This window comes from Pinus tabuliformis, chromosome 9 (genome assembly GCF_031772625.1).
Source record: "Pinus tabuliformis cultivar Carrire ecotype Pingquan chromosome 9, CPIR1, whole genome shotgun sequence".
In the NCBI taxonomy this organism is placed as follows: domain Eukaryota; kingdom Viridiplantae; phylum Streptophyta; class Pinopsida; order Pinales; family Pinaceae; genus Pinus; species Pinus tabuliformis.
The window spans coordinates 1841304814-1841331680 of record NC_142307.1 but is presented as its reverse complement, the minus strand read 5'-3'; the positions used below and the strand labels follow the sequence as shown (position 1 = coordinate 1841331680).

The 26867-nt window shown below is 37.0% G+C and overlaps 2 protein-coding genes and 1 non-coding gene across 3 annotated transcripts; 2 read left to right on the top strand and 1 right to left on the bottom strand.

The window, feature by feature from the left end:
• The first annotated feature begins 6926 nt into the window (after positions 1–6926).
• On the top strand, positions 6927–7054 carry LOC149156173 (U6atac minor spliceosomal RNA). Its single transcript, XR_016263964.1, has one exon. It is a non-coding gene; the product is annotated as a U6atac minor spliceosomal RNA (small nuclear RNA).
• An 8383-nt stretch (positions 7055–15437) lies between these two features.
• Positions 15438–17527, bottom strand: LOC149156172 (methyl jasmonate esterase 1-like). The gene is made up of 3 exons (XM_089442012.1): positions 17006–17527; positions 16154–16288; positions 15438–16025 (listed from the first exon to the last, which is right to left on the bottom strand). Exons 1-3 carry the CDS (start codon positions 17432–17434, stop codon positions 15756–15758), a joined length of 834 nt encoding a protein of 277 aa, XP_089298138.1. The 5' UTR covers positions 17435–17527; the 3' UTR covers positions 15438–15755.
• Positions 17528–24707: 7180 nt separating this feature from the next.
• On the top strand, positions 24708–25247 carry LOC149156171 (bZIP transcription factor 29-like). The gene has a single exon (XM_089442007.1). The coding sequence runs from the start codon at positions 24744–24746 to the stop codon at positions 25245–25247; it is 504 nt and encodes a 167-aa protein (XP_089298133.1). The 5' UTR covers positions 24708–24743.
• The last annotated feature ends 1620 nt before the right edge of the window (positions 25248–26867 follow it).

Here is a 26867-nt window from a genome sequence, read left to right as displayed (position 1 = left end):
TATTTAATATAAGAATAAAAAGTATATGTTTAAAGGAGTTAGATTTAATGGTGGAAACTAAGGAGTTCTTCATTTTTAGGTAAATTTCAAATTGTATGTGGGTTTAATATAAAATTATGGGGCATTTTGAGGTAGTGGTCGAACATGTGGTTAGATCCAAAGAGACCGTATGAAATGGTTTCATGACCCGTGTACAATACATGGATCAAAGCCTGACCCTATGTCCTCTTTTGAAAAGAATCCTCGTTCGAGGTGACTTGGGATGTGGAGATGTTGAGAGGATCTAGGAGCCCACCCTATTTAAAACTCAAAAGTGATGTGGTGTCATACCGTCTCATTGTTAAAAATAGCAACAAGAAATCCTAATTTAATTTTTGCTTGAATTAAATTAGGAATTAAATCAAAATTATATTCTCATAGCAACTTGTAATAGTTAACTAAGTTAATTTGACTTAGTTGTCTTAAGAAATTCAAGTTGGAAGTCTACCTAGATTCATGTAGAGTGATCCCTAAATTTAGGGCTTGGGTTGAGTTCTTTTGAGTTGTAATTAATTAACTCCATCTAACTGAGTTAAAGTCAATTAAACTAGTTCAATTGTTGGGAGAACTACTAGGAGGTATAGTAGTGGGGACGTGCACCAATGCAGCTTCACTACTCCACCTCTTAACTGAAGATTCACTCATAAATAACTCAGTCATCTCAGTTCAGAGGGAGACCCAGTTGAGATTAGAGTTCAGGGACAGTGTACTATTAGTTGTATAATTTTCCAAGCTGTACAAATCGTGCATGCAATCGGTAGAAGGCCTATGATGGATTACATAGTTATGGATGAGGAATTTCCCAATTAAATATGGGCTAATTCTCTCAGGAATTTCACAAGGAAGTAGGGGCTTGGTAAGCAACAGATTTGGCTAAGTGTTGGCTTGAGCTAGGTTGTGAAGTGGAGATATAGATTGTACTTGTGCAAGAGTTGTTTGGGTTCAACACACATTATATTTTCTTCTTAGATCTTCTAGTTAATGCAATATAGATAGTCATGGTTTTGAGTAGTTGTTTTCTTGAGAGGAATATTGTGTTATGTGCGATTGAAATTCTTCTTTTTATTCTTATTGTTTTCATTGATCAATTTGGGTTTCTGCTGAAGATTAGAGTAGATTCTTGTCTTGTGCTTTAGCATATCACATAAGTTGTTGAATCTACAGTAAAAATCTACATCGTATGGAAGTTGAAGACAATATATAAGTGGTGAATTCGAGTTTGTTGTGTATGTGAAATTGAATTTTTAGGTTTATACTTTAGAGTCAACAATATGTCATTCTAAGGTTTGAGACTTGAGTATGCCCTAGAGGGAAGCTCGAATTACATAGCTTGGAAGGACAAGATGGAGGCAGTGTTGAAAGATAATGGGCTCAAGGTATTCATAGATCATGATATTTTGAAGCCTCCAACATCTGATGCTAAAGATCTAGCTGAATGGAAAAGGTGTGTGGAAAAAGTGAGAAGGATTATCCTAGAAGGAGTTTGAGATCACATTGTCTCAAATCTCCACAGTAAGGAATCTCCATTTGCAATGTGAAAGGCATTGATAGACCTATTTCAAAATAGCAGTGACCACAGGAAGGTGGCAATGAGGGACAAACTTAGAAAGATCAAGATGGAGAAGGGAAACTCAATTCCGAAGTACATGACCAAGTTCACCCAATGTCGGGATGAGCATGGAAGTTTCGGGATTATTGTTGTTAAAGGAAATCTGGTTAACCTAACACTTTCAGGACCTCCTAAGAGCTGGCACAGTTACCAGGACTCAGTTAATGGGAGGGAAAAGCTACCAGAGTGGGAGCGATTGTGGTTCGACCTAGTACAGGAAGAGATTCAGAAGAACACCAGAGATGGATACTCATTAAAGCATGATCATGAGGATAGTTATGCACTTAGTGGCTAAGGAAAAGAAAGGGAAGGGGAATTAATCCCATTCCAGACCCGATTGCCATCAGGGGGCAAGAAGAAGGACATGTCGAAAGTCAAATACTTTCACTATCATGAGCTGGAACACTTTGCCACAAAGTGTCTACTCACGAAGGCTAGTAAGAAGCCCTCAAGAGGGACAGAAGGTGAAGCTCTTGCTTCACAGTTTGGACTGGAATTTACCCTCATTGCATGTATGGTGTCATCGATGATGGGTAGTGTGTGGCACCTAGATAATGGAGCTTCTTTACACATGACCGGTAACAAAGAGATCTTCAGTAACTTGGAGGAGAAGGATCTCTAGATGCATATCGAGATGGGTTATGATGGGAGGTATAGTGCTATCGGCATCGGTATAGTTATCTTTCAAAGGAATTCGGGTTCTTCCCTCACTTTGCAAGATGTTATGTATGTTCCTGGTTTGAATAAGAACTTGGTATATGTTGCCATGTTGGATGATAGATGTGATATTTAGTAAGGGAAAGGCATTCCTTCATCACATAGCCACAGGACAGGTGAAGAGGATAGGGTTTCAGGTGAAGAACCTATACATGTTGGAGGTAGAATATTGTGTTTTCTTGAGCACTGAAGCAAAGAAGGTGAAAAGTTGATACATCAATGAGTTGTGGCACAGGAGATTAGTTCACTTGCACCATGGCACTTTGAAGATCATGCGACAAATATTTACCGGTCTTCCCAAGGGTATACTAGAGCAAGTAGACACATGCAAAGGGTGTACATTGGGAAAGAACACTAAAAATTCATTTCATGACAAATTCAGTCATGCACAAGTGATCCTAGATTGAGTTCACTCAGATGTGTGTGGATTGTTCTTGAGAATATGCATGAGAAATCACAGGTATTATGTGATATTTGTTGATGATTTTTCTCGTAAGTGTTGGATCTTCTTCGTGCTCAAGAAAGATCATACTTTTGCTAAGTTTTGTGAATTTAAAGCACTTATCAATAAATATATTGGCAGGAAAGTTAAAGCTTTCAGGAGTGATAGTGGTGGAGAGTATGTGTTTAATGAGTTCAAAAAAGTTCCTTGCATCAGAATGCATTCGACGGGAGTTGATAGCACCTCATAACCCACAACAGAATGGGGTGGCTAAAAGGAATAATGGAGTATTGTGGGAGAGGCACAGACAATGTTTCATGACCATGGCCTACCATTACACTTGTGGGCTGAAGCATGGAACACATATGTGTAACAAGCCCGAAATAACAACACGTAATTAATTAGATTAATCAAGAAATTTATAATCAAAACGCAATTTATCAACTAGTTAACATTAAATTCAAAAAAAATTGAGGAGAGACAACTTACCTGTGGAACGCTATTTGAACGTTAGTTGAATTCTGCTAACTGCAACAAAGTCTTGGGGACAGCTCTCCACCCAACCGTAGGCTCAATTGCACAAAATCTTACTACAACTAGCCACCCCTGAGCCCTCAATCAACGTACTACTTCCAGGGAATCCTTTGTATCACATACTATTCTCCTAAGAGAATGGATGATGGAATCATGGAATGATGTAATGCGTCTCATCTTCCTCCCCATATATTAAATAGAGCAAACCTTGGAAGGGGAACCACATGCACACACTTCATGTGTCAACATGAAACTTTACTGCTTTCTTGTTTTATTCTTATTTATGTTTATTTAGAGCATATAATTAATTTATTATTATTTATTTACTATTACTATTCTTTTATTTATTGTTTATTATTTATTTAATATTATATTATATTATTTATTATTTATTATTTATTATTAAGGGACATTACATTTATTTTGTTATTTATTGCTTCATGTAACAGTCCCGACACCCTCTGCTGAACTAGTATAACCAGCAGGCATCGAAAGTTTCACAACACCCAAGAAATCCCAAGGAATCTCTGTCCTTTCTCTCACTTTCGGAATCAGGCATAAGCCTCCTTGGTCTGTATCCTAGTCCAAGGCTAGCCCCAAGGCTCGCGCCTGACTCAGACCTCATCTGCCCCAAGGCAGGCATCTGGTACAGTGCTTAATGTCATCAAGCATCTCACAAGGTTTGCCCACTCCCTCCACAACTCACTAAGGCGCACAACCCCAGGCATCGAAGTCCTTACACCCCCACCAGACTTCGGCATCCAAATACAATACTAGGCACCTAGCCTTCAATATCAGGCACTTGGCCTCCTCAAGATGGTCCCATAGCCCTCAAGAGCTATACAAGACAAAGGAACCGCTGGCATATGTAGTGTTCATTGAGTTTGTCCCCAACCCATATGGTGTTATTCTCTGTCGTGTGTATGGGCTCGCACGAGATCATCAAATAAACCGACCCTCTTGGCCCATTTGTGGAGCCCTGTCAATCATCACACCTCAACATGCAACCAATGCATTAGCTATACCATCATAGAAAATAATCCACATGCCAAGTTTTGCATTTCATCATGAGAACATTCATCATCGTTAATTGCAACATAATGAATAATAACAAACTGCATGCTCATGCATGTCATAAATTTGTACACAACTATCACTAGCTTCACCTCATGAAATACCATCATAAGTTATAACATCAACATATTTGCAACAAAGATATATCATGACTTCACATAATAAATGAACCACATGTCAATAAACCTCATATTATAGCATCATAATTCCTATGCCACGTTATGCATATCATACCCATCATGAATATTCTACATTAAATACCTATCATCACGTAGTAAATGAATATGTCAATATACCTCGACATAACATCATAATGCCTATGCATATCATCATCATCATAAGGATACATCATCACTATAAGAACCACATGTGCATCATTATCCTCCTACCATTATATCATGAAACCTCATGTAACATTATACTCAACATCATAACAGTTAATTAAACTAAACTGAAATCATAGTGTACAATTTAGATGTATCATAAAGTTTAAACATGGTTTAGATGCTCGATAAAAGTATTTGTCTTAGCTAAGTAAGCACTCCTAATTAGCTCACCACAAATTTTAATCAAGAAAATAAGAAAAGTCATTAAAATAACATCTGCATCTTCCCAAGTAGCTGGCCCTGGGCTATATTGGTCCCCATAATTTGCTACTTGTAGGCTTCTTCAAACATCCATTTATGAGCTTAAACATGTAGCCACTAAGCAACACATTTGATCCATTATAAATTTGAAGGGCGTGTGTCAATACCTCCTACAATCCATTTGTCAACTTATAAAAACGTCTCACTCACTCACCTAGAATCTCTGATATCGCTGTGAAACTACTTCAATGTGCTGATTTACTGCATACATTTTAATTTAAACACAGAAAGTTCCTGATGTATGTATTTCAACAGTTATTAAGCCTAAAGCAATATTTGTGAATGTGTGTGAGCACCGGGGCCCTGATTTCCCTCTACCAAGAGCTCTGCTAATCCAGAAGCTGGCTTCGGGATGAAATCCCCAGGTTGATTATGTAGCATCCTCCCTCATTCCAACACTAACATCATCTGTTGTCTGTGTGCTTTTTCGGTCCCCATCCTTGTAATTGGTGTCTTCATGATGCCTTCTTAAAAGGCAAGATTATTATAATCACAATGGCATATCCTTCGTTGCAGATTTAGTTCCTCATTGATATGACTACTTATACTTCCTACAGGGGTTTCTAATAGCCAAATATCATTATCTGTGGGTTTTCAGCATAAATATCTTTATTAGACTCAGCAGTCGATAAAACCCATAAAAAAACCAATGATGAAGACATTTCTCCACGTCCAATACCATTATGATGCCCCAAAAACCGTACCACTAAATTTGGACGGGAAACCACCACCATAATTTAGACTCCCATGTTTCCCTTACAGACCGTTATGTAACAAGTTTCAATAGCTGAGAAATTTTATTCCTCTGTGGATGCACATCACAAATGCTTAATATGGTCAGGTCTTTCTTGGTCATGTGAACTGTGCTTTAATGTATATTTTATTTGAATGGAGCAATACATAGTTGACTGTAAACAGTAGCTACTATTTACACGCTAAAGTAAGCTCTATTTTTTCTTTAAATAGGTTACAAAGTTGAAGTGACACGTGTATCTCAGGGCTGGATTTTTACAACTAATACTACCAAAATCAATGGGCTGTGGCAATAAGTCAGCATACCAATAAAATTACCTATTATGGAGGCAGACCTTAAGTCAAGAAAAGCAAGTAAAAAAATATCCCTTGGTCATGATGGAAAACAGTTTTTGCAAGAGATTTCAAACATTCATGTTATTTCACATATAAATATCTTTAATCTGAAATTATTATTATTCAAACTAATTTGATTCTTCAATCTTTATTTGCCCTAACTGCAGCTAAATGGATTTCGATTTTCCTTTTATGATGTCAATTTTAAAAGAGCCTCAACTCAAAAATCAAATGGAAATGTTTACTCACCTAAAATAGATAAGGTCAACTGCAGAATATCTATCGACAATTATGAGATTAACATAGACATCATTGGGTTTTCCAGAGATGAAGTATAATGAAATAAAGGTAATTGACCAAGATTTTATTGTCACTAAAATTCAATGAAAATTGGATCTGGAGTTGATTCTAAGACTGGCACGCAGAGAGAAGCATCTTCATCTCAGGACATGTCAAATTTTCGGTATTCTTGTTTTAAGAGGACAACATATTAGCAAAGAAACATCTTCTCTTGTAAGTAAAGCCTTCAAAAAATGAAGCTTTCATTATGTACCAACTTTTGTAGACTTTTCAATCTCAGATGTTCTTCGTGGAAATCAATTTCCTTCCAATGGCTTCTTAAAATTCAATTACGTTGTTTATTTCTACCAATAGTTCAGAAACAGAAATCGTGTACAAATTCATTGGTTTTTTTTGTATTATCCATACTCTAAGGATGCATTGATAGGATCACGAACACACATATTTGATTTTGATTCATTTCTATATTTACTTGATAAGTTTTGAAAGGAGAGGTGGTTGTCATCTCCCTCAACAAGGATGGGAACAGTCTTCAGACTTTCTTATCACACGTGGTTAAGGCTCTCCATCCCCTCACTGGGGTGGATCTTACCACAAGTTTAACAAAATGGACAAATAAATACAAGTCAAGTTATTTCGATTGCATTTCTCATCAAATTCTTTGAGCGAGTTGTGAGATTTTCCATACCTAATAGAATTACCTCGGTGTGTCAATATAGGGGCTTTACGAAATCAAAAAAATGATTGACATTGAGCCATATCAAACAACCAAAGAGAGATTCCAACAGAAATACACAATAAACAAGAAAAGACACCGTCCCCCGTCCAAAATTGGATCGGATGACTGGGAAGGTTATCCCTCCCAAAAAACACAAAATAAAATCATTTTATTAATAATATGGCCCGCCTGCAAGCGCACCCGCGAAGGCAACAACATATCAAAATCTAACAAAGATTTAATGCCTATCAGGTTTTACATTCATCAATTACCTTTTCACTTCTAAACAAAAACTTCTTTAAGAGTGAGGATTAAAGATCGAATCGAATGCCCGCCCTTTGAGACCTACTATGCACAATTTTCCATCACTTTATCACTGCAGATTTCGAGATATCGAAAAATAAACGTCCAAGATTATACCATGACAACGCTCTCTAATCCTCTTGAAGATAAAATCCGAAGCCTGCATTAAATAAACCGTGTCTGAATACAACAGTAAACTCTCACATGTCTTTATTTCTAGATTATCCCTTCATATACTGTCATCGCATGGAAAAGGTCCTCTGGCCCCTGCACTCCGATTACAAGTACCAAATACCCAGTTTTCTAGAAAAAAGGAATTTATGAGTGATGTAAATAATAACAACAAAAAGACCAAAACAAAACCAAGAAACTCTAAACAAACCTACTAGCTATAATACATTGGCATTGGCATAATTTTAGAAAATAAATTATGAGGAATTTCCTTAAAATTCCCATGTTCAAACCAAAAAAAAAGAAATTCTACCTCTGTAATACATCCAAAAGGCAATTTTTAGTTAAGTAAATATGACGGCCTATTAATTCTTGTGACTCCTCCAAAAAAAATGAACCAAAACAATTATTTTAGATGTGAGGAATGAGCTTGAAAAAAAAAAGCATTGAAACCCTAACTGTATGGAAGAAAATTATGAAGGAACTGCAAGCAAGAACCCTCAACTTTGTAAGATATATGGAATTCCAAAAAGAGCCCTCAACTTTTTAAGATCTGCGAAATTCCAAAAGAAAAATAGAGGATACATGGGAAATCGACTATATACAATGAGAGTTAGGAAATCTATATACCTAGAATATTTATAAATATACAGATTTATTATATCTAAAACTTATGTTTACATCAAACCTTTTTTTTTTAATCAGTGGAAATAAGCTCTAATTTAACCAGAAAAGCACAATAGTTCAGAGAAATGGGAAGACAAATTATTTTTTTTACTGACAGTTGCCAAGAAACCTTTGCATCAAGCAATTGACGTCAAATCTCAACGATGAAAATTACGCACTAGGTAAAGTGGATACAACCTCAGAAATTAAATTATAGATTCCAATGCTCTGAATAATTTATTTCTCAAAATCGACTTTGAATACTGTAGAGATTTTCGCTCAGAAATGTTGACGGCTTCCCAAAAGAAATTGATAAATCATTTAGATCAAATTTTTCTATATTAAAATGTATATAGGCCCTAAGAGTTGAACCATGCTCTGATACCATATGTAACAACCCCGAAATAACAACACATAATTAACTAGTTTAATCAGGGGACTTACAATCATCACGCAATTTATCAACTAGTTAACATTAAATTTAGAAAAAAAAGTGAGGAGATACAACTTACCTGTGGAACTCCAGTTGAATTCTTCTAACTGCAACAAAGTCTTGGGGATGACACTCCACCCAACCGTAGGCTCAATTGCACAAAATCTTGCTACAACTGGCCACCCCCGAGCCCTCAATCAATGTACTGCTGCCAGGGAAACCTTTGTCTCACAACACTATTCTCCCAAGAGAATGGACGATGGAATCATGGAATGATGGAATGCCTCTCATCTTCCTCCCCGTCTATTAAATAGAGAAAACATTGGAAGGGGAACCACATGCACACATTCCATGTGTCAACATGTAACTTTATTGCTTTCATGTTTTATTCTTTTGTTTTTACTTTTTGATAGCTTTACTGATTTTTACTGCTTTCTTGTTTTATTCTTATTTATATTTATTTAGAGCATGTAATTAATTTATTAATTTCATATTTATTTTCTATTACTATTTTTTATTTATTGTTTATTATTTATTTAACATTATATTATATTATTTTTTATTTAAGGGACATTACAATCTGTTTGTTTGTAGAACAGAAGCCCCCATCGAATTCTCAGGATGAGTACATCAGAAGAGGATTTTTTAAGGAAGAAACCAGATGTGGAACACTTTAGGATTTTTGGTTCATCAGTCTACTACCATGTAACTAAATATGCATGGAAAAAGCTTGATCCAGTAGCAGAGTTGGGAATATTTTTTGGGTACACTGATACACCTCACAACTATCAGGTGTACCTTTCAACCAACAGGATGGCAGTGGTTGGTAGAGATGTAAAATTTGATGAAGATAAGGCCATGAGATGTGCCCTTGAGAGGGAGCTTTAGCTACATGTGGTTGAGGAGATTTTAGCTCCAAAGGAGGAACCTCATGATGATATGGAGTAGCCACATGTAGAGGAGAAAGGTTTGAAGACACCCACTCATGTAGAGTCTTCCAAAGATGGGAGAAAGCACACCAGAGAGGCTGACAGATTATTGCATGATGCTAGAGATAGTGTGGTAACACCCACATCACAGTGCAGGCATAGGAGGTCACCAGAGCAGTACACTAGCTATATGGCTCTAATGACAGGATGTGTAGAGATTGAGCCATCCTCTTTTGAGGAAGTGGTGCAACAACCAGTTTGAGTTGACGCCATGGTTGAGGAGTATGACTCCATTGTCAAGAACAATGTCCCAAGATAGGCAGAAAAGTCTGTGGTGAGTTCCAGATGGATTTACAAGGTAAAGAAAGCAGCGGATGTTAGTGTGGAGAAATAAAACGTCATGTTTATGGCCAAAGAGTTTTGTCAGGTGGAGGGGGTTGATTACGATGAGACTTTTGCTCCTGTAGCAAGGTAATCATCAATTAGCTCCATTCTAGCACTATTAGCACAGATGGGGTGGAAGACACATCAGATGGATGTAAAGGAAACATTCCTCAATGACATGATTGAGGAAGAGGTGTAGATTGATCAGCCTGAAGGATTTGAGACCTTCAATAGAGAGTCAAATGTGTGCAGAATCAAGTGAGCGCTATATGGAATGAAACAAGCACCTCGTGCTTGGTACACTAGGATCAATATCTATTTCACTTGGTTGGGATTCACCAAAAGTGAAGCAGATGCGAACCTTTACCATATTGTGGTTGAAGCTAAATTGTTGATTATTGTTTTATATTTCGATGATTTGATTCTGATAGGTGATGATAAGCTGATCAAGTCTTGCAAAGAGGATCTTGCAAGAGAGTTTGAAATGAAGTACTTGGGTCTCATGCACTAATTTCTGGGGATGGAAGTATGGCAAGGAGATGAGGAACTCTTTGTCTCTTGGGGAAAATATGCCAATGAGATACTCAAGAAGTTCCACATGGAGGGAAGTAAACCCATGGGGACTCCTCTAGCTAGTAACTGGAGGAAGGAGGATGCTACTTCCAGTGAAGTAGTGGAGGCTACTATTTACATGCAACTTGTGGGTTCACTCATGTATTTGGTGAACAGACGACCTAGCATGTCTTATGGACTTAACCAACTTAGTTAATCAATGGTTAAGATGACCAAGCTATATTGGAAGGCAATGAAAAATGTGTCAAGATACCTCAGAGGAACTACTTAGTATGGTATTTGGTATAGACGAGCAGAGGGACTGAAGCTTCAAGGATTCATTGATGCAGATTAGGCAGTGATTCCATCCAACATGAATAACACATTAGGTGGGATCTCTAGTATTGGGTCAACAATTTTTTCTTGGTACAACAGGAAACATAGATTACTTGCACTCAGTTTAGCAGAAGCAAAGTACAGGGCTCCTAGTCAAGCAAATTGTGAGGCGATCTGGATGAGGAAGATTCTTGGTGGTTTGTTTGGTTAGCAGATGGATCCAACTGTGATTTACTATGATAATCAAATTGGGTTAAACTCTCTGAAAATCTAGTTTTCCATGATAGGTCCAAGCATATTGATATCCTGTATCGTCGTCTGCGAGATTGTGTGCATAGGAGAATTATGTTGTTGGAGTACAATCCCATAGAGGAGGAGGATGTAGATATTTTGACAAATGCTTTGTCACTATGCAAATTCGAGTTTGACAGAGGAAGGATGAGGGTAGAACATACTCCCTTTCTTGTTGAGATGGAGTGTAGAAAACAACAACAAGAAAGCCTAATTTAATTTGTCCTTGAATTAAGTTAGGAATTAAATCGAAATTCTATTCTCATAGCAACTTGTAATAGTTAACTAAGTTAATTTGACTTAGTTGGCTTTGGAAATTTGAGTTAGAAGTCTATCTAGAGTCATGTACAATGATCCTTATATTTTAGGGTCCTAGGTTGAGTTCTTTTGAGTTGTAATTAGTTAAATCAGTGTAACTCAGTTAAAGTAAGTTAAACTAGTTCAACTCTTGGAGGAACTAGTAGGAGGTGTAGTAGTGGGGATGGGCATGAGTGCAACTTCACTGCTCCACTAGTTAACTGAAGATTCGCTAATAAATAACTCATGCATGTCAGTTCAGAGGAAGACCCAATTGAGGTTAGAGTTCAGTGATAGTGTACTACAGTTGTATAATTTTCTGAGTTGTACAGATGGTGCATGAAATCAATAGAAGGCCTATGATGAATTGTGCAGTTATGGATGAGGAATTTCCCAATTAAACATGGGATAATTCTCTCAGGAATTACGCAAGGAAGTAGGGGCTTGGAAGGCAGTAAATTTGGCTAAGTGTTGGCTTGATCTAGTTTGTGAGGCAAACAGATAGATTGTACTTGTGTAGGAATTATTCGGGGATAACAAGCATAGTATTTTCTTCTCGGATCTTTTTTTTAATGCAATATAGATAGTCAGGGTTTTGAGCAGCTGCTTTCCCCAAAGAAATCTTATGTTATGTGAGATTGAAATTCTTCCTTTTCTGCTTATTATTTTCATCAATCAATTTTGGTTTCTGCTGAAGAGTAGAGCAGATTCTTGTCTTGTGTTTTAGCATATCACATAAGCTGTTGAATCTATAGTAAAAATCTGCACCCATATGGAGTTCCCCCTTCCTCCATTGAATTCGCCTCAGGTTTGGTCTAATATAAAAAGACTTAGGGCCATTCTACTTAATTGTGTAATGAGTACATGTGATGGTTTGAAGACCACCATTGATGGCATTCCATCCGCAAGGCACCTCACGAAGATAATATGATTCAAAGGAGGTTTCATTTGTATCGTTTTCTTTTTTCTCTAATGAATAACAAGATACAAAGCCATTTTGGGGACTATCAATGCCTCGCGAAATTTTTTTCCTCCTTGGTTGTGCTCTATATAAATAAGGACCAGACCATATTGGCCTAATTCCTTCTTCTTATCCCTAGTAATTTCCAATTCAAAGCGCCATCCACATCTTAGTTATGAGGTTGGTACGAGGATATTTTGTCGAATGTGGGGGATCCATGAGGCTATGTTTCACTCCGCATGCCTAGTAGCCTTTTCCTCTCATTGCTAGGAACTAGATTTCCCTACCTAGTTCCTAGTTCCTACTATTTTTCATTTTATTTCAGTATTTGTCTCATTATCTCTCGCTCCAAACCAACAATCCTTCAGTTTTTTTTTCTTCCATTTTTCTCTACTCTCAATTCTCTGTTCATTCTCATTCTCTGAGCTTCACCTAGCCTCTCATCATTTGCAACTATTATGGTGTCTCCCTCACCAGCTTCGCCAACTAGCCTTTTTTTGCCCCTTTTATATATTGTTAACAACTTTTTCCCTTTTCCATGCCTCAACAACGAGGTCATTGTAGGATGGGAACCAATGACTACAACACTCTCAATGTGTCTTGGGCTTGTTCTTGAGCCCATTCCTCTACAAAGATATATCACCAGCGCGATTTGATGGGCATTTAATAAGAAATTCAGGACACTTAATGGTTTCGGTCTCAAATTGGGTCCCTAATCTTGGTAATGCTTCAGGTCGATAAAACTAATACTTCCACACCACCAACCTCGATTGACATGTCAAGAATCTCTTGGGAAATGTTTTGTTCGAGTGAAATGGAGGACTTGCATTTGCTCTATCAACTGATGAATGAGAATATATAATACACCGAGTAACCACAAAACAATCTCTCCCACACAGATCTTAACACCCTCCACCTAACAACTTTCTTTAATCTTTGTATTGTCTATGCTATAGTTAGTAGCCATGTTTTGTCTTTCCTAACTATCTATTTATATGGGTTTTCATGTTTTAGTTGTTGTTATGTCCATAAAAATAATGCAAAATCTTTATTAGAGTCATTTGTCACACTAAACATGTTATGGTAGTTTTGAAAACTTTGAGTCTAATTTTGAGATAATGTATTTGGTCTCGTTCAATCTAAAAAAATAAAAATAAAATGATTTGCAAAATTAAAAAAATATATGACTTATAAATATCGTTTAGGTTAATATAAAATTTCGAAAAAAGAACAAATAAAAAACTATGTTAGATGATGCCTTGCAATTATTTGTATAACTACTTTTTTCTCTCTCTAACTACTATTAAATTGGAATGTTGATATTTGGCCTATTTTAGATAATGGATCTTTTGTACACACAACATTTTGTTTTAAATACTTTTATATTGGTTAGTTGTTAGATGACAGAATATTTTACAAGCATAATGGTTCGTTGTGAGTAGTTTCTTTTTTCTGGTAAATTTTGGAACTCTGGTAATCATCCTATTTTGTTATGAATCTATATACGTTATAGATGTTTAATTTTTTTTAATTTTTTTTAAAGAATAGATGTACAGCAAACTAAGATATATATTGCCATTAAATTTAAATTCGGCACTAATGGGACAAGCTCCTATCTATATTGCGATTATTTTGGGCAGCATTGATACGATTATTTTGGGCATCATTGACATGAGTCATTTTATGACACACTTCAAATTTTGGATTTTGTATGCACAAATGATAGTATCGACTCGGATTTATGTGGTTGGAAGGTTTTTAATTTCCAGAATAACTTATAAGATTAAAAAGAAATGCTATATAATTTTACAGTAAAGAGATATTATAATTTATGTAATTGCGTAATAAGAATATATTTTTAGTAATTATAAAGATTTATAATTTAATTTAAGTTATACATTTTATTATATATCTTAATTATTGATTTTATTTATTAATATATAATTTTTTTTAAAGATTTATAAGTTATATAAATTTTAACAATTAAATTTTCATGTATGAATAAAAAAAATTAAATTTTTATTTCATAAATAAAATAATCATATACATTAATTTAATATTTAATTTAACTATAACTTTAACATTAATTTATTAATATTAATATTCAAACTGTTTTTTATTGTATATTTAGATTCAATATCCTGAAAAATACACTAGAAAAATATCTCTAAACACAACTTCTCATAATAATATATATGGCATATTTAAAAATTTATAATATTATGAATATATATTATAATACATTTAGTTATTTATAATATAAATATGTATATATACTATGTTTGTTCGTTTATATTTTTGTTTAAGGGATATTTAAAGGTGTAGACGTTTATGGAAGCACCTAACCAGCATACCATAGGATATTCAATGCCCCGGGAGATGCAGGGGAGATAGCGCGCTAACACGCGAATTCAGAAAGTCGGCACTAAATAAGAAATGGGAATTCATGTGTTAGCGCGCTATCTCCCCTGCATCTCCCGGGGCATTGAATACCCTATGGTATGCTGGTTAGCCGCTGCCCACGTTTATTGTTGGGGTGAGTGTCACAAAGTTCCTAAATTCCTCACAATTATATTAATAAAATATTTAATATACATCTCCACTAACATATATAAAAAGAAAAGATTATTAGTATCAGTATTATGGCCCCATTCTTAAAATATTTAATATACATCTCCACTAACATATATAAAAAAAAGAAGATTATTCGTATCAGTATCATGGCCCCAAAGGAAATAACATAAAGGGATGAAGTCCAAACGCGGATTATTAGTATCAGTATTATGGCCCATTCTTAAAATATTTAATATACATCTCCACTAACATATATAAAAAAAAGAAGATTATTCGTATCAGTATTATGGCCCCAAAGGAAATAACATAAAGGGATGAAATCCAAACGCAAGAAAACATAAATTCCAAAAACAGTATAGGAAGGGCAACGATTTTGTGGAGGAACTATCGATTATGACATATTTGCACAGTGCTCTTGATTCCAATGAAGAGTACAGGAAACTACTCGGAACTTGGTTTTCCCACAGATCAATACTATATCATTGTAGATACTCGTACAAATAAGATACAATTGACAATATGGCAGGATCGTGCACTATAGGACTTCAAATGAGCAGCTGTCAACCAACTTCACAATTATTAGAGAAATCACACTAATGCTGTTTAAATCCACGGAAATATGAAGCGTGAATAGGGATGAAGTTCACTATCTCTATTCTTCATATCACATCCAGATATCAATACGCTCATCAATCGAAAGCATTAGCGATTTCTTGTAGAATTTGGGCAAGCCGAGCAGGGCAAGAGAAGAAGGGACTGTGATCCGACTCCTCCAATTCGTAGACTCTATCAGGGGGGTTATCGGCTATCATTTTCCGCTGCAGTTCCTCCAATATTCCTTTATCCTGGTTGGCCACTATGTACGCTCGAGGTACTCTGCCATAATTCTCACTGCTGTACGAAACCTCGTCTTGGAACACGGGCATACTTCTTGCAAGACACTCGGCTAGCCTGATATCCTGCCATGGATCATCCTCAGTTCCTTAAAGTAGCTCCAAATCATCAGTAGAACTAGAGCAGAGAATACATGAGAAATGGCCCCAGTCAATGCTTAGTTAGCAGGACACCATCATCATTCGTTACTCACCTCAGAGGGGCTGTTGTGATAGAGGTGCTTGCGCGCGAAGTGCTTCCCGAATATGAAGGACGTCGGTTTGTTCTGTTGTCCCTCATGTCGATACCTAAATTTCGTGTCTCCCCACGTTCGATTTCTCTGATAAACCTGAACAAAGCAGCAGCAGAAACAACATCACAACATGAATGCAAACTCTCTATCACTAGATCATATTAAATTGAGTTCTATTATAAAAGCTTCCATGATAAATTGAGTTAATATTAAACTGACTCATGAATGGATTCAACATGAATGCAAACTCTCTATCACTAGATCATATTAAATTGAGTTCTATTATAAAAGCTGCCATATTAAATTGAGTTAATATTAAACTTACTCATGAATTGATTCAGCATATATTTCTGAATGCCTTTTGAAATTAGAAAAAAACAATAATAAGATTATTAATATGTAGATAAAAGTTTTTGGAATTAATCACATGATTAAGATTTGGTAGATTTCGAACCAATTAATATAATTTCGAACCATTTTGTCCTTGAGATAAACCACATTAATTGATTCGAAAAATTGACCAAATACAAATGATGTGATTAATCCAAAAAAACATTTATCTAGAATATGAATCACAAAAATGCCAAATCTAACATTATTAATATGCATTTATTTATACCTTCCAACAACTTACAATGCAAAAACTTTGACTATCTGAACACATTATTTGCAATGGAAAAACTTTGACTATCTGAGCACATTATAAATTATAATATTCTATGAACTACAGTGATACAGTGATACATAAAATATAATACTGATGCCTCATCTGGGGCTGTACCGGCAAATGATATATAAATATAATAGTAATACCTCATCAATAAGCTGAAGAGGGGCTGTACCGGGAACAGGCATAAAAGCAGTGACAAATACAGCCACGGCAATTTTTTGTGGAAATTGCTCCATCATACAAGTCAAACTCACGCCTCCCATGCTGTGACCAACCAATATTACCTTCTCATCCTTCTCTGTTCCATATCCTTCTCCATTTCCACCTGGAAGATCTTTCATGAATTTGGCGAGTGGTTCATTGTACTCTGCAAAGCTACGAATGGTGTCGCCGTCCTTTGGGTTGACTCCAGCACCCCCCAAATCGATGGCTGTGACGATATGGCCAGCCTTTTCCAGCAGATCTGAGAGCTTGTACCAACACCAAGCTCCATGACATGCCCCGTGAACCAGAACAAAGTGGGAGATCCTACCATTACCCATCTCTCTCAGTTCTGCCTCCACTGGGTTCATCCTAATTTGAAAAACCCTCAGCCTCCAGGCCCTTTAGCTCCTCGCTAAGAAACCCTGAAATGAAAAAAACCTAATTTTCTACATGCTCCCTTTGCCGACTTTATAAATAATAATAGTAGACATTGCTTAGCGACATAATGATTATTGAGTCTTCCCTGGACGAAGCGGGAATCAATACTTTCATCATATGCCAGAAATGGAGAATACAGGTGGTACCGTGGTGATGATGTTAGATTAATGTCCGAAATGGAAAATAGAGGTGGAAATCACGTTAGGTAATGTCATAATCTGAACCTTGGGTTCCGCTGAAGGATGCCATATTTATAGAAAGGATACCCGCATTTTCACAAAATATTGTACATGACTGAAATCTAGTTGGAAACATTAACATGATAATCGAAATTTTCGTAAAGTGAAAAATTGAATGGATGTACGATGTTACCGACCCCAAGACGGTGAAGTAGTAGGATTTTTGTTCAAGGTCGTGTTGAAGTGCAAAGTTCGGAATCAAAAAATGATAACTCAAAGTACGAGGGATGTTTTTTTTTGTTTTTTTGTTTTTTTTTTTGAGAATTTACAAATCGTGTTGAAGTGCAAAGTTCCGAATCTAAAAATGACAGCTTAAAATACGAGGAATAAAGTTTTTGAGAATTTACAATTTTATACGTTTAGGTGTAAATCAGTTTGCTTGTTTTGTGTGAAATTTAGTTAGGTTATTGATCCAAAGAAAATTCATTTGCGAGAAATAAAACTGTTCTGTCAGATGTGCGGACTCAATTAAGTCGGCAAGCTGTCAAATTCATTTTACCAACCTAGAATCGTCCTATCAAAATAAAGAAATTAATATTCTCTTTATGCTTTTGAACTGTGAATGGAGAATGATATTTCGCCCGCATATCCACTTTCAAAGGCGAGAATAATATATCATTTCCAATTGCTTTACAGAACGTGCTTCTGGCCCGAAACACCACCTGAATATATTTGATTGCATCACAACACATAGGTACGAATATTGGATTATCATTACCTCGCAAGGGAAAACAGAGTAGTTAGATCAATGGAGTGTCACCATTCTCTATAGGTGATTATTAACCCAGCTTCGCAGTATTTTCTGGAGAGTGGGAGTAGTATATGAATTGTGAGATATCTATGTGGATAGTGAATTACAGTAATATATAAATTGTTAATATTATAATGTAACATAAAAAATTTGGAGATTTCTAGAAGTAAACTGTGTAATGTATTTTGATTTATTATACAGTTTACTTAGTGAAATCTCCAACCATATAAATAATTGTGAGGGTATATATATAACTGTTATAAAACATGCCAGTATCCATAACCAGCTTTATTCCCACCGGCCACACATTTTACGACCAATTTTATTCGAACTGGCTGAATTTATGAAGATTCGATGTACTTGGAATTATGACCAACAGCATCCATGGGACCGACAGTATCAAAGCAAGCCTACTTTAAATTTTTGTTGTCCCTACGGGTTGGACTGTCAGACTCAGTGCAGGCGATAACATGAACATCCGTGCGCCAATCGAAGCTTGCCTTTAACTTTCCTTGTAGCTTCCATGGACTGGGACATGGGCTAGCTCTGTCACAATACATTATTTTAGGTTAAAGATGATGTTAAAAAAATGTTATATAGTAGTTTACAAATATAATAAATACTTAAATTTAATAAAACTAAATATATTTTTATTCATAACTAAAGTTAAAGTAGAGGAGGTTTAAATTATATAAGAAGTAAATTTATATAAGTGTTTTTAATGGAGTATTAACATTATAATAATAATGGGATATATTTATTAATATTGTGTAAATATAAATAATATATATGATAATTTATATATGGGTCTAATGGTTAAGAGCATGTGTTTCCTTCTAAGAGGTCATAGGTTCAAAACCAGAGTGGGGTAGAGTATGTATGCCTTCGGAGACTTAGCAGTTAAATCGCTGGTGGATCCCTTGTCCCACAAACAAGGAGATCTCATACACCAATTTGGTGTCTGGATTGACTGTGACCTTAAATATAGATATTATTATTATAATATTGTCAAAAGATTTTTTGAAAATCATTAAATTTAAAGAAAAGATGGTTAATTTTGAGTCTTACAATTTACAATTTTGGCCTTCGTCTCTATTTTTTTCCTTACCAATTCAATAGATGACATTGATATTAACATATATTATGTTGTATGTAAATTTTTTTATTTCCGCTGTCATTGGATTTTTTTAGTTGTCCAATGTTTAAGTGGATTTACCAGCCATCGGTAATGATTTCCCTCATGATAGGGGGTGAGTCTACGAAGAACATTCAAACATCCCTATATAGAAGAAATCCAAAAAATAGCATATAACATGATGACAAACTGTAAAAACATACATAAATATATATTATTATAATATTTAATTAATATAATATTACTATATTATATTTTAAATTTAATATCAAAGGAAATAAATATATAACATTATTATATTAATTATAATTATATATTGTTGATATGGCGAATTTTCGCTATACCAATAAATGGAACTAACCCGATCGTAGACCCAAATTAGATTTGCTTTCGTTTGGGCTGGCTAGTTCCAACGGGTTCTAAAGGATCGTGTAAACTGTTATAGGTGTTGAAAGATTGCTCCTAGGAGGAAGACTTCAGTTAAATCAACAAAAGGAAATAGCTAACCTATATGTATCAAATCCTATCTATACTAATTTTTACCTACTTATGCTAGTCCTAACTATTCTAATCTATCCTACAGGAATATAACAAAAGAGATTAAACATCATGCATAGATTCCAAGGCCAAATGAATCAATTACTGAGTTCACAGATGAACAAGGTTGTATTAAAGCTTAGTTGCAATCTAATTACTCGCAAATGAATGCCCATTCTAGTTCCTACAAATAAACTTGCAACTGAGGTTTAACATAGTTTCAAATCAGGGACTGCTCATGAGTTAACTATGATAAAGAATTACATTCAAATAACCAAGACTAGTGTAAGTTGTATCGTTATCAATATGCACAGAACAAAACACATTTATATTTATGCCAACAACAACACCCTGATTCCAAAAACATGAAAGAAGAGGAAAATGAATCTGAAAAAGGCTCCTTCTTGACCCAAACAGTCTTCTTTATTAGCACAATAAATCAAAAGTTGTTCTGCCAAAATAAAAAAGCCCTCCCCTCATCTTCGGAGGTAATACTTATGCAAAAGGAACTGACCCTTGGTCTTCTCCTAAATTTTCACCTCTCTTCTCTTTTCAATATACGAATCACAATATACAGAGGTACAACAGTTGATGTAACCACTGACACGTCGAGGTTACATTTGCTGGAGTATTCTGCTTCCTGGAGGGGAATGAACGGATGTTAATGGAAAGGAGAATGACTGCGTGTCATCTCTTCATGATGAAACTCGGGACAACTTCACTTTCGGAATACACAGGCAACGAGTGGAAACCTGACCAAGAACACCTAAGGCTGGATCTTTAACTAGAAAACACTCGCATATATGAACCCTTCGGATCCGCTCATGCGTCTTTTAATCCTTGCCTGCAGAGATAATTAACATTAGCTTTATGATTATGAAACATATGATAGAAACACCTAAGAACAAATCTTTCCCTCATTAAAACTTTATAAAATGATAAGGCGTATTGAAATCAAAAGGAGCGAGTGTGAAAGAATCGGCCCCTAGTTTAGCCAAGGTTGTGATGCGATCGAGTCGCAATCGCACATTGCAGCGGGCAATCACATGCAACATCACCCCTATCGGATTTTCCTTTGAAAACCCGGACCACAACATTTTATCGGAATACACGGGAAAACCTGTAGCGGAACCATAAGGCTGGACTTCAAATCCTATACACCTAGATCTATAGTTATCGTCAGGTCCGCCATATGGTATCGCACCTTATGTATAAGCGCTGGACTCTGCCGATTGCGATTTTCGATTGGGGAAGTGGACCCGAAAATATATGCGTTGCGGTTAATAGTTCTGGCGGGTCTGCCATATGGGATTTTCCTTTAAAAACCCGGACCATAACATTTTATCGGAATACACGGGAAAACACGGGAAAACCTGCGGCCGGACCATAAGGCTGGACTTCAAATATTATGCACCCGGGTCTATAGTTATCGTCGGGTCCGCTAATCGCATCGCGCCTTATGTATAAGCCTCGGGCTCCGCCGATTGCGATATGCGATAGGCCGGACCCGAAAATATATATGCTGTGTTTAATAGTTTTGTTAAACTCACATGGACAACAAGACTAGTATGAAAGATAAAACAGTGAATGCATTTTTTTATTAACATAAGATACACATTTATAGTACAATAGGTGACTCTTGGGATTCAGACTCCAAGGTCTCTTGGACTGCTTTGTCCATTCAACTTCCACGCTAACCCATTAGGATTAGGTGTCCAACATTCCCCCCCTTAATCCGAAGGGTTATGTATGAGTCCAAGAAGAGAGCTGTAATACAAAATGTGCAAAAAAATGCATGGCAGCACTAGGCTGAATGTGCTCTATGAAATGTTGGTATAAAAGGGCAGTGGTTTAAGGATGACCACCAACAGTGGAACGCTTAGTGCAGTTCCCGGAACTCTTCCAAAACTGGCAAGAAACTGAAGTTTTCTGCTAGAGGAAGTGTTCTCAACCTGTGATGGTTTAAGGATGACCAACAACTCTGGAATGCTTAATGCAATTCCTGGAACTCTTCCAAAACTGGCAAGAAGCTGGAGTCTTCTGCTAGAGGAAGTGTCCTTAATCTGTGATGGTTTAAGGATGACCAACAACTCTGCGATTCCTGGAACTCTTCCAAAACTGGCAAGAAGCTGAAGTCTTCTGCTAGAGGAAGTGTCCCAGATTGCCAACTGAAGGCATGTTCAGGGATCTTTGTCTCTGGCTACAACTCTGAAACTGGTGTGGCAGGTTGTGGCTCAGGCTCGCTTGATGTGACTTTGAAGCTTGTAGATGACCATCATTTCCCCCCCTGTCAAGTACAAGGTGAGAAGATGGAAAAAAATCAACTGCAAGACTGTTCAATATTCTGGAACAAGTTCTGACATGTGTTTGGAATATCTTCTTGGCTGTTGATGCCCATTGCCAAGAAGCGATCCATCCAAGATGAATCTTTGTTCTTGCAGGACGTTTATTTCTGAAGCATCTGTGTGAAGAATGACTGGTTTTATGGCAGTGCTTACATGGATGAAGATCAAAACAGTGATCTTTCAGATGGCCAACTCGGTCACAGTGTTGGCATTTCACGATCTGTTGTTTTTGTTGTTGTTGTTGCTGTGGAAGAGGGGCAGAATCTGGAACAGCTGAAGCTGAACTGTCATGAGGAGCAGGTGAACTGTCATAAATGAATCCAGCACTCTGAAACTGAATGGGCTTGACATAGTCTAGAATATGAAAGGACAAGTCCTTGTCATATCCAAGACCAGTTCTGTGCTTGTTGTGGACAAGCTGTTCCCAAGGTCTGATGATGGGCTTGGGAAGTGCAGACTGAACCTCTGCATCTGCATGTAACTTTGCTGCTTTATCTGAATGAACTGTAACATTATTGACTTGCTGTTTATGGGAGTCTGCTTCATTGTTCTGAACAGAAACAGGTTCAGAATGATGACTCCACTGGTGTAATTTTTCCTGCTGTAGCTTTGTTTCAAGCTGCAAAAACTCAATATTCTCATGTGCAGTTTGCAGAGAGGTTTGGATGTCAAAGAGAGTTTCTTTGTTAACTTTGACCATCTCATCAACAGTGGAATGAATTAGGATATTCAATAACTTTAATGCATCTTCATGTCTGGCCATTTTTCTTCAATGTCACTTAAAAAACACAACTGAGGCAACAGCAACAGAAAATAATATTGTACTCTTACTACAAGATATTGTAAGGGCTTATCAAGTGGCAACAATGTCGCGAAAATGGTTGATGGAGCAGGACCTGAGTAAGCTGGATGTTGCCAAGTTAAACTACAATAAACATTTCTCGTCAAGCTACAATAAACATTGGTACAATTGGGCACATGGTAAATCAACAGTCCACAGTTCGTTTCAAGAATGAACTGGAGCATAACATCACCAATGCAAAAAATATATAAATGTGAAGATGAGCGCTGTCCTCAACTTCAAACTTCAGAGCATCTAGCTGCTATGGAAATCATGCAAAATCTCTACAAGAAACTGCTCCAAAATCTCTACAAGAAACTGCAAAAAAAATGACTTCCAAAAATGTCTTCAAAAATGCTTCAAATTCACTTCACAATGCTGATCACTTCTCCACGAATCACTTCACTCAGAGGTTGTTTCAAATTGTTCCATAGACAACACCAAATCTGCTTCGAGGTGGCTTCAATACTGCTCTTAAAATCTGCTTGAGCATGTGCCAAGTCATAAAAAATTTGACTTACAAATCATCTATCAGCGTTAACTCCAGTTATACTGCATTCACCATTCAACAATACAACTGCAACGAGGCACATCCATTTGTTTATAAGCGAAAGCTTGTGCACAGTATCAAATTAAACAGACATGCATGTAGATAGCCAAATTGAATTCTGCGATAGAATTTCATCCAAAAAACTCAAATTCAGAGAAATGACAATGATAATGCTTCCCTGCTCAGAGGAATAATTATCTCCGGATGTCAGACCTCATGAAACAATTACTGATTTGATTCGGTGTACAACTGTGAGCCGATACAGGCACTCGTTACCCTCCAATCTAAACAACAAATACAGTGCTCTTGCTAGCCACACATTCAATACTTGATTTTACACGGCAATAAAAGGAGAATAATCTACAGTCTACAAAATGTGGTACAGATTCGAGCCTCGGCTTTCAGCACTGTGGAAGTCACCACGCTGTTCTATTCCTTAATCAGCATTTATAGATCTTCAAAAGCTTACTGCTGACCCAAGGATACTCTGACTATAGCAAATTTCTCATTTTCTTCATCAAATAAAAGTCAAACTACCTATGTTAGCGAGAGACAATTCCAAAGGTCATGTAAATCATAAAACCATCACTGCCAGAAACTATTACTTTACATAGCAAACTAATCCCTGCTTGCCGGGTATTTGCAATTGAATTTTACAAAACCTTGTGTGCACGAGAAAAACGTAACCAAAAAAAGTGCACTTGGTGCCTACCCACTATTGCATATACTTGCCAACCTTTTCCGCAGTAGTAGTACAATTCTAATCATAAATCTCATGCAGCACAAAGCCTAGCAGAACGCTGCTTCTCATCATCATCCTCATCATGTCCGGGGTGTTTCAATGGACAGTGTTCTTAGTAGCTTCCAAAACAGTGAGAATCCGAATCAGAAACCGTCCCCCTCTCCTACAGGCCGTAACATCAAACATTTTCACAGTAATTCCATGGATGGGAGCATGAATTTCAAACTTGAATTTGGCAATGGCGAATTCAGTGGACCTGAGCTCAATAAAATAATGTCCAACGAAAAACTAGCAGAGATTGCTATGACCGATCCAAAACGTGCAAAGAGAATATTGGCCAATCGGCAGTCGGCTGCACGCTCTAAGGAAAGAAAGATGCGCTACATCTCCGAGCTGGAACGTAAGGTGCAAACGTTGCAAACTGAGGCTACCACATTGTCCGCACAACTTACCCTTTTGCAGAGAGATTCGATGGGGCTCACTAATGAAAATAATGAGCTCAAGCTTCGGCTGCAAGCCATGGACCAGCAAGCCCAATTTCGAGATGCATTAAATGAGGCTCTCAGCGAGGAGGTTCAGCGACTAAAATTAGCGACAGGATAGTCAATCTCCATGAATTCACATTTGTTTCAGCTTCAGCAGCAGAGCCCCCATGTTGCAGAGATCCTTGACTATTTGCCAGTGATCAGAAGATAATCTCCTTTCCCCATAACTCAAAGAAACCAAGCGTGCCATGGTAGGCAACGATTGATATGCAGTTCGCAACTGGAAACGCACCACGCTTCACTTTCTTCTCTGCGGCATGCAAAAGTCATGTAATTCCAATAACGCTTAACTTTTACACATCATTCTCCATATGAGGTCGAGTCCCTTCTGAGAGCAGGCGCGGAAAAGTCTGAGAGCAGGAGCGTTTCTCAGAAATTACAAAGAGCGGAAAGTATGAGAGCAGGCGCTAACGGTAGTCACAATGGCAGTTGAGCAGACCTGAGAGAAGCGTTAGGGCGCAGTTATGGACAGAGGCGCAGTCTCTGGCAGTCAGAGAGCAGGTTTGTCAGATGCGCAGAGAAAACGGATAGAGAGCAGAGAGCATATGCAGAAGTTAATCAATGCATTAACGTTCAAGGGTAGAGGCACAGACAAACGTTCAGCATTTAATATGTCAGAGTGCGCAGTCAATAAAATTGACAGACAAGCATCTCAGAACCGTTTTGGACAGATGCGTTATATGGCAGAGGGCCAGGACTGACATGAAATGCACATAACAGGCCACAGAAAAACAAGTGGCTGTGATACCATGTTAAACTCACATGGACAGCAAGACTAGTATGAAAGATAAAACAGTGAATACATTTTTTTATTAACAATAGATGTACATTTATAGTACAATAGGTGACTCTTGGGATTCAGATCCCAAGGTCTCTTGGACTGCTTTGTCCATTCAACTTCCACGCTAACCCATTAGGATTAGGTGTCCAACAAGTTTTGACGGGTCCAGTATATTGCGGTGTGCCTTATATTTAAACCTTGGGTTCCGCCGATTGCGATATGCGATTGGGGAAGAGGACCCGAAAATATATGTATTATGCTTGATAATCCTGGTGGGTCCGATGTTCGCATCGCACCTTACGTATGACCGTCGAGTTCCGTCGATTACGATTTGCGATGGGCTCCGAACCCGAAGTAAAATGTGTTGTGCTTAATAATCCCAACGGGTCTACCATTCGTGGAACGTTGAAGCTTGGGCTTTGGGTCTTAGAAAAGTGCAATTGTGATTTGCGATTGGAGGCCTGATCGCATCGCATTTATTCATGAGAGATAGGCCTTGCCCTTGATCAATGCGACCTATGATATACAATAAAGGTATGCAACGAGGATGTGCAGAGATGTTAAGTCATGCGTGCTTTGCAAAGCATTTCTATTATAAAAGAGTTATAATAGGAATAAAGATGTGATGGAAGGTTTTGAGGGGTAAAGAGTGGGGGTGGTTATATGTGTGGGCATAGGGCACCATGAAGGTTTATGAGGATTGAAAGAGTCCCGATGAAGGATATGAATGAAGGGCTAGACTGGGTTATGAATGAATCATGCAACAGATATTTATTCAAGGGGGGTCTTGACCATTAAGAATTGAAGATTTGACTCGGCACAGAGTTAAAATCTCTGAGATAAAAACAGATCATTTGGAGAAGTGAAAGATCAAACTTCTAGGGGACCCATTCAAAT

What these genes read in the sequence shown, in the direction of transcription:
- LOC149156171 (XM_089442007.1), top strand. Translation starts at nt 24,744, where the DNA reads ATGGACAGTGTTCTTAGTAGCTTCCAAAACAGTGAGAATCCGAATCAG.
- LOC149156172 (XM_089442012.1), bottom strand. Translation starts at nt 17,434, where the DNA reads ATGAACCCAGTGGAGGCAGAACTGAGAGAGATGGGTAATGGTAGGATC. An exon ending in CTCTTCAGCTTATTGATGAG is followed by an intron (nt 16,289 to 17,005) that starts GTATTACTATTA and finishes TGCTTTGTTCAG; the next exon opens with GTTTATCAGAGAAATCGAAC. An exon ending in ATCACAACAGCCCCTCTGAG is followed by an intron (nt 16,026 to 16,153) that starts GTGAGTAACGAA and finishes GATCCATGGCAG; the next exon opens with GATATCAGGCTAGCCGAGTG.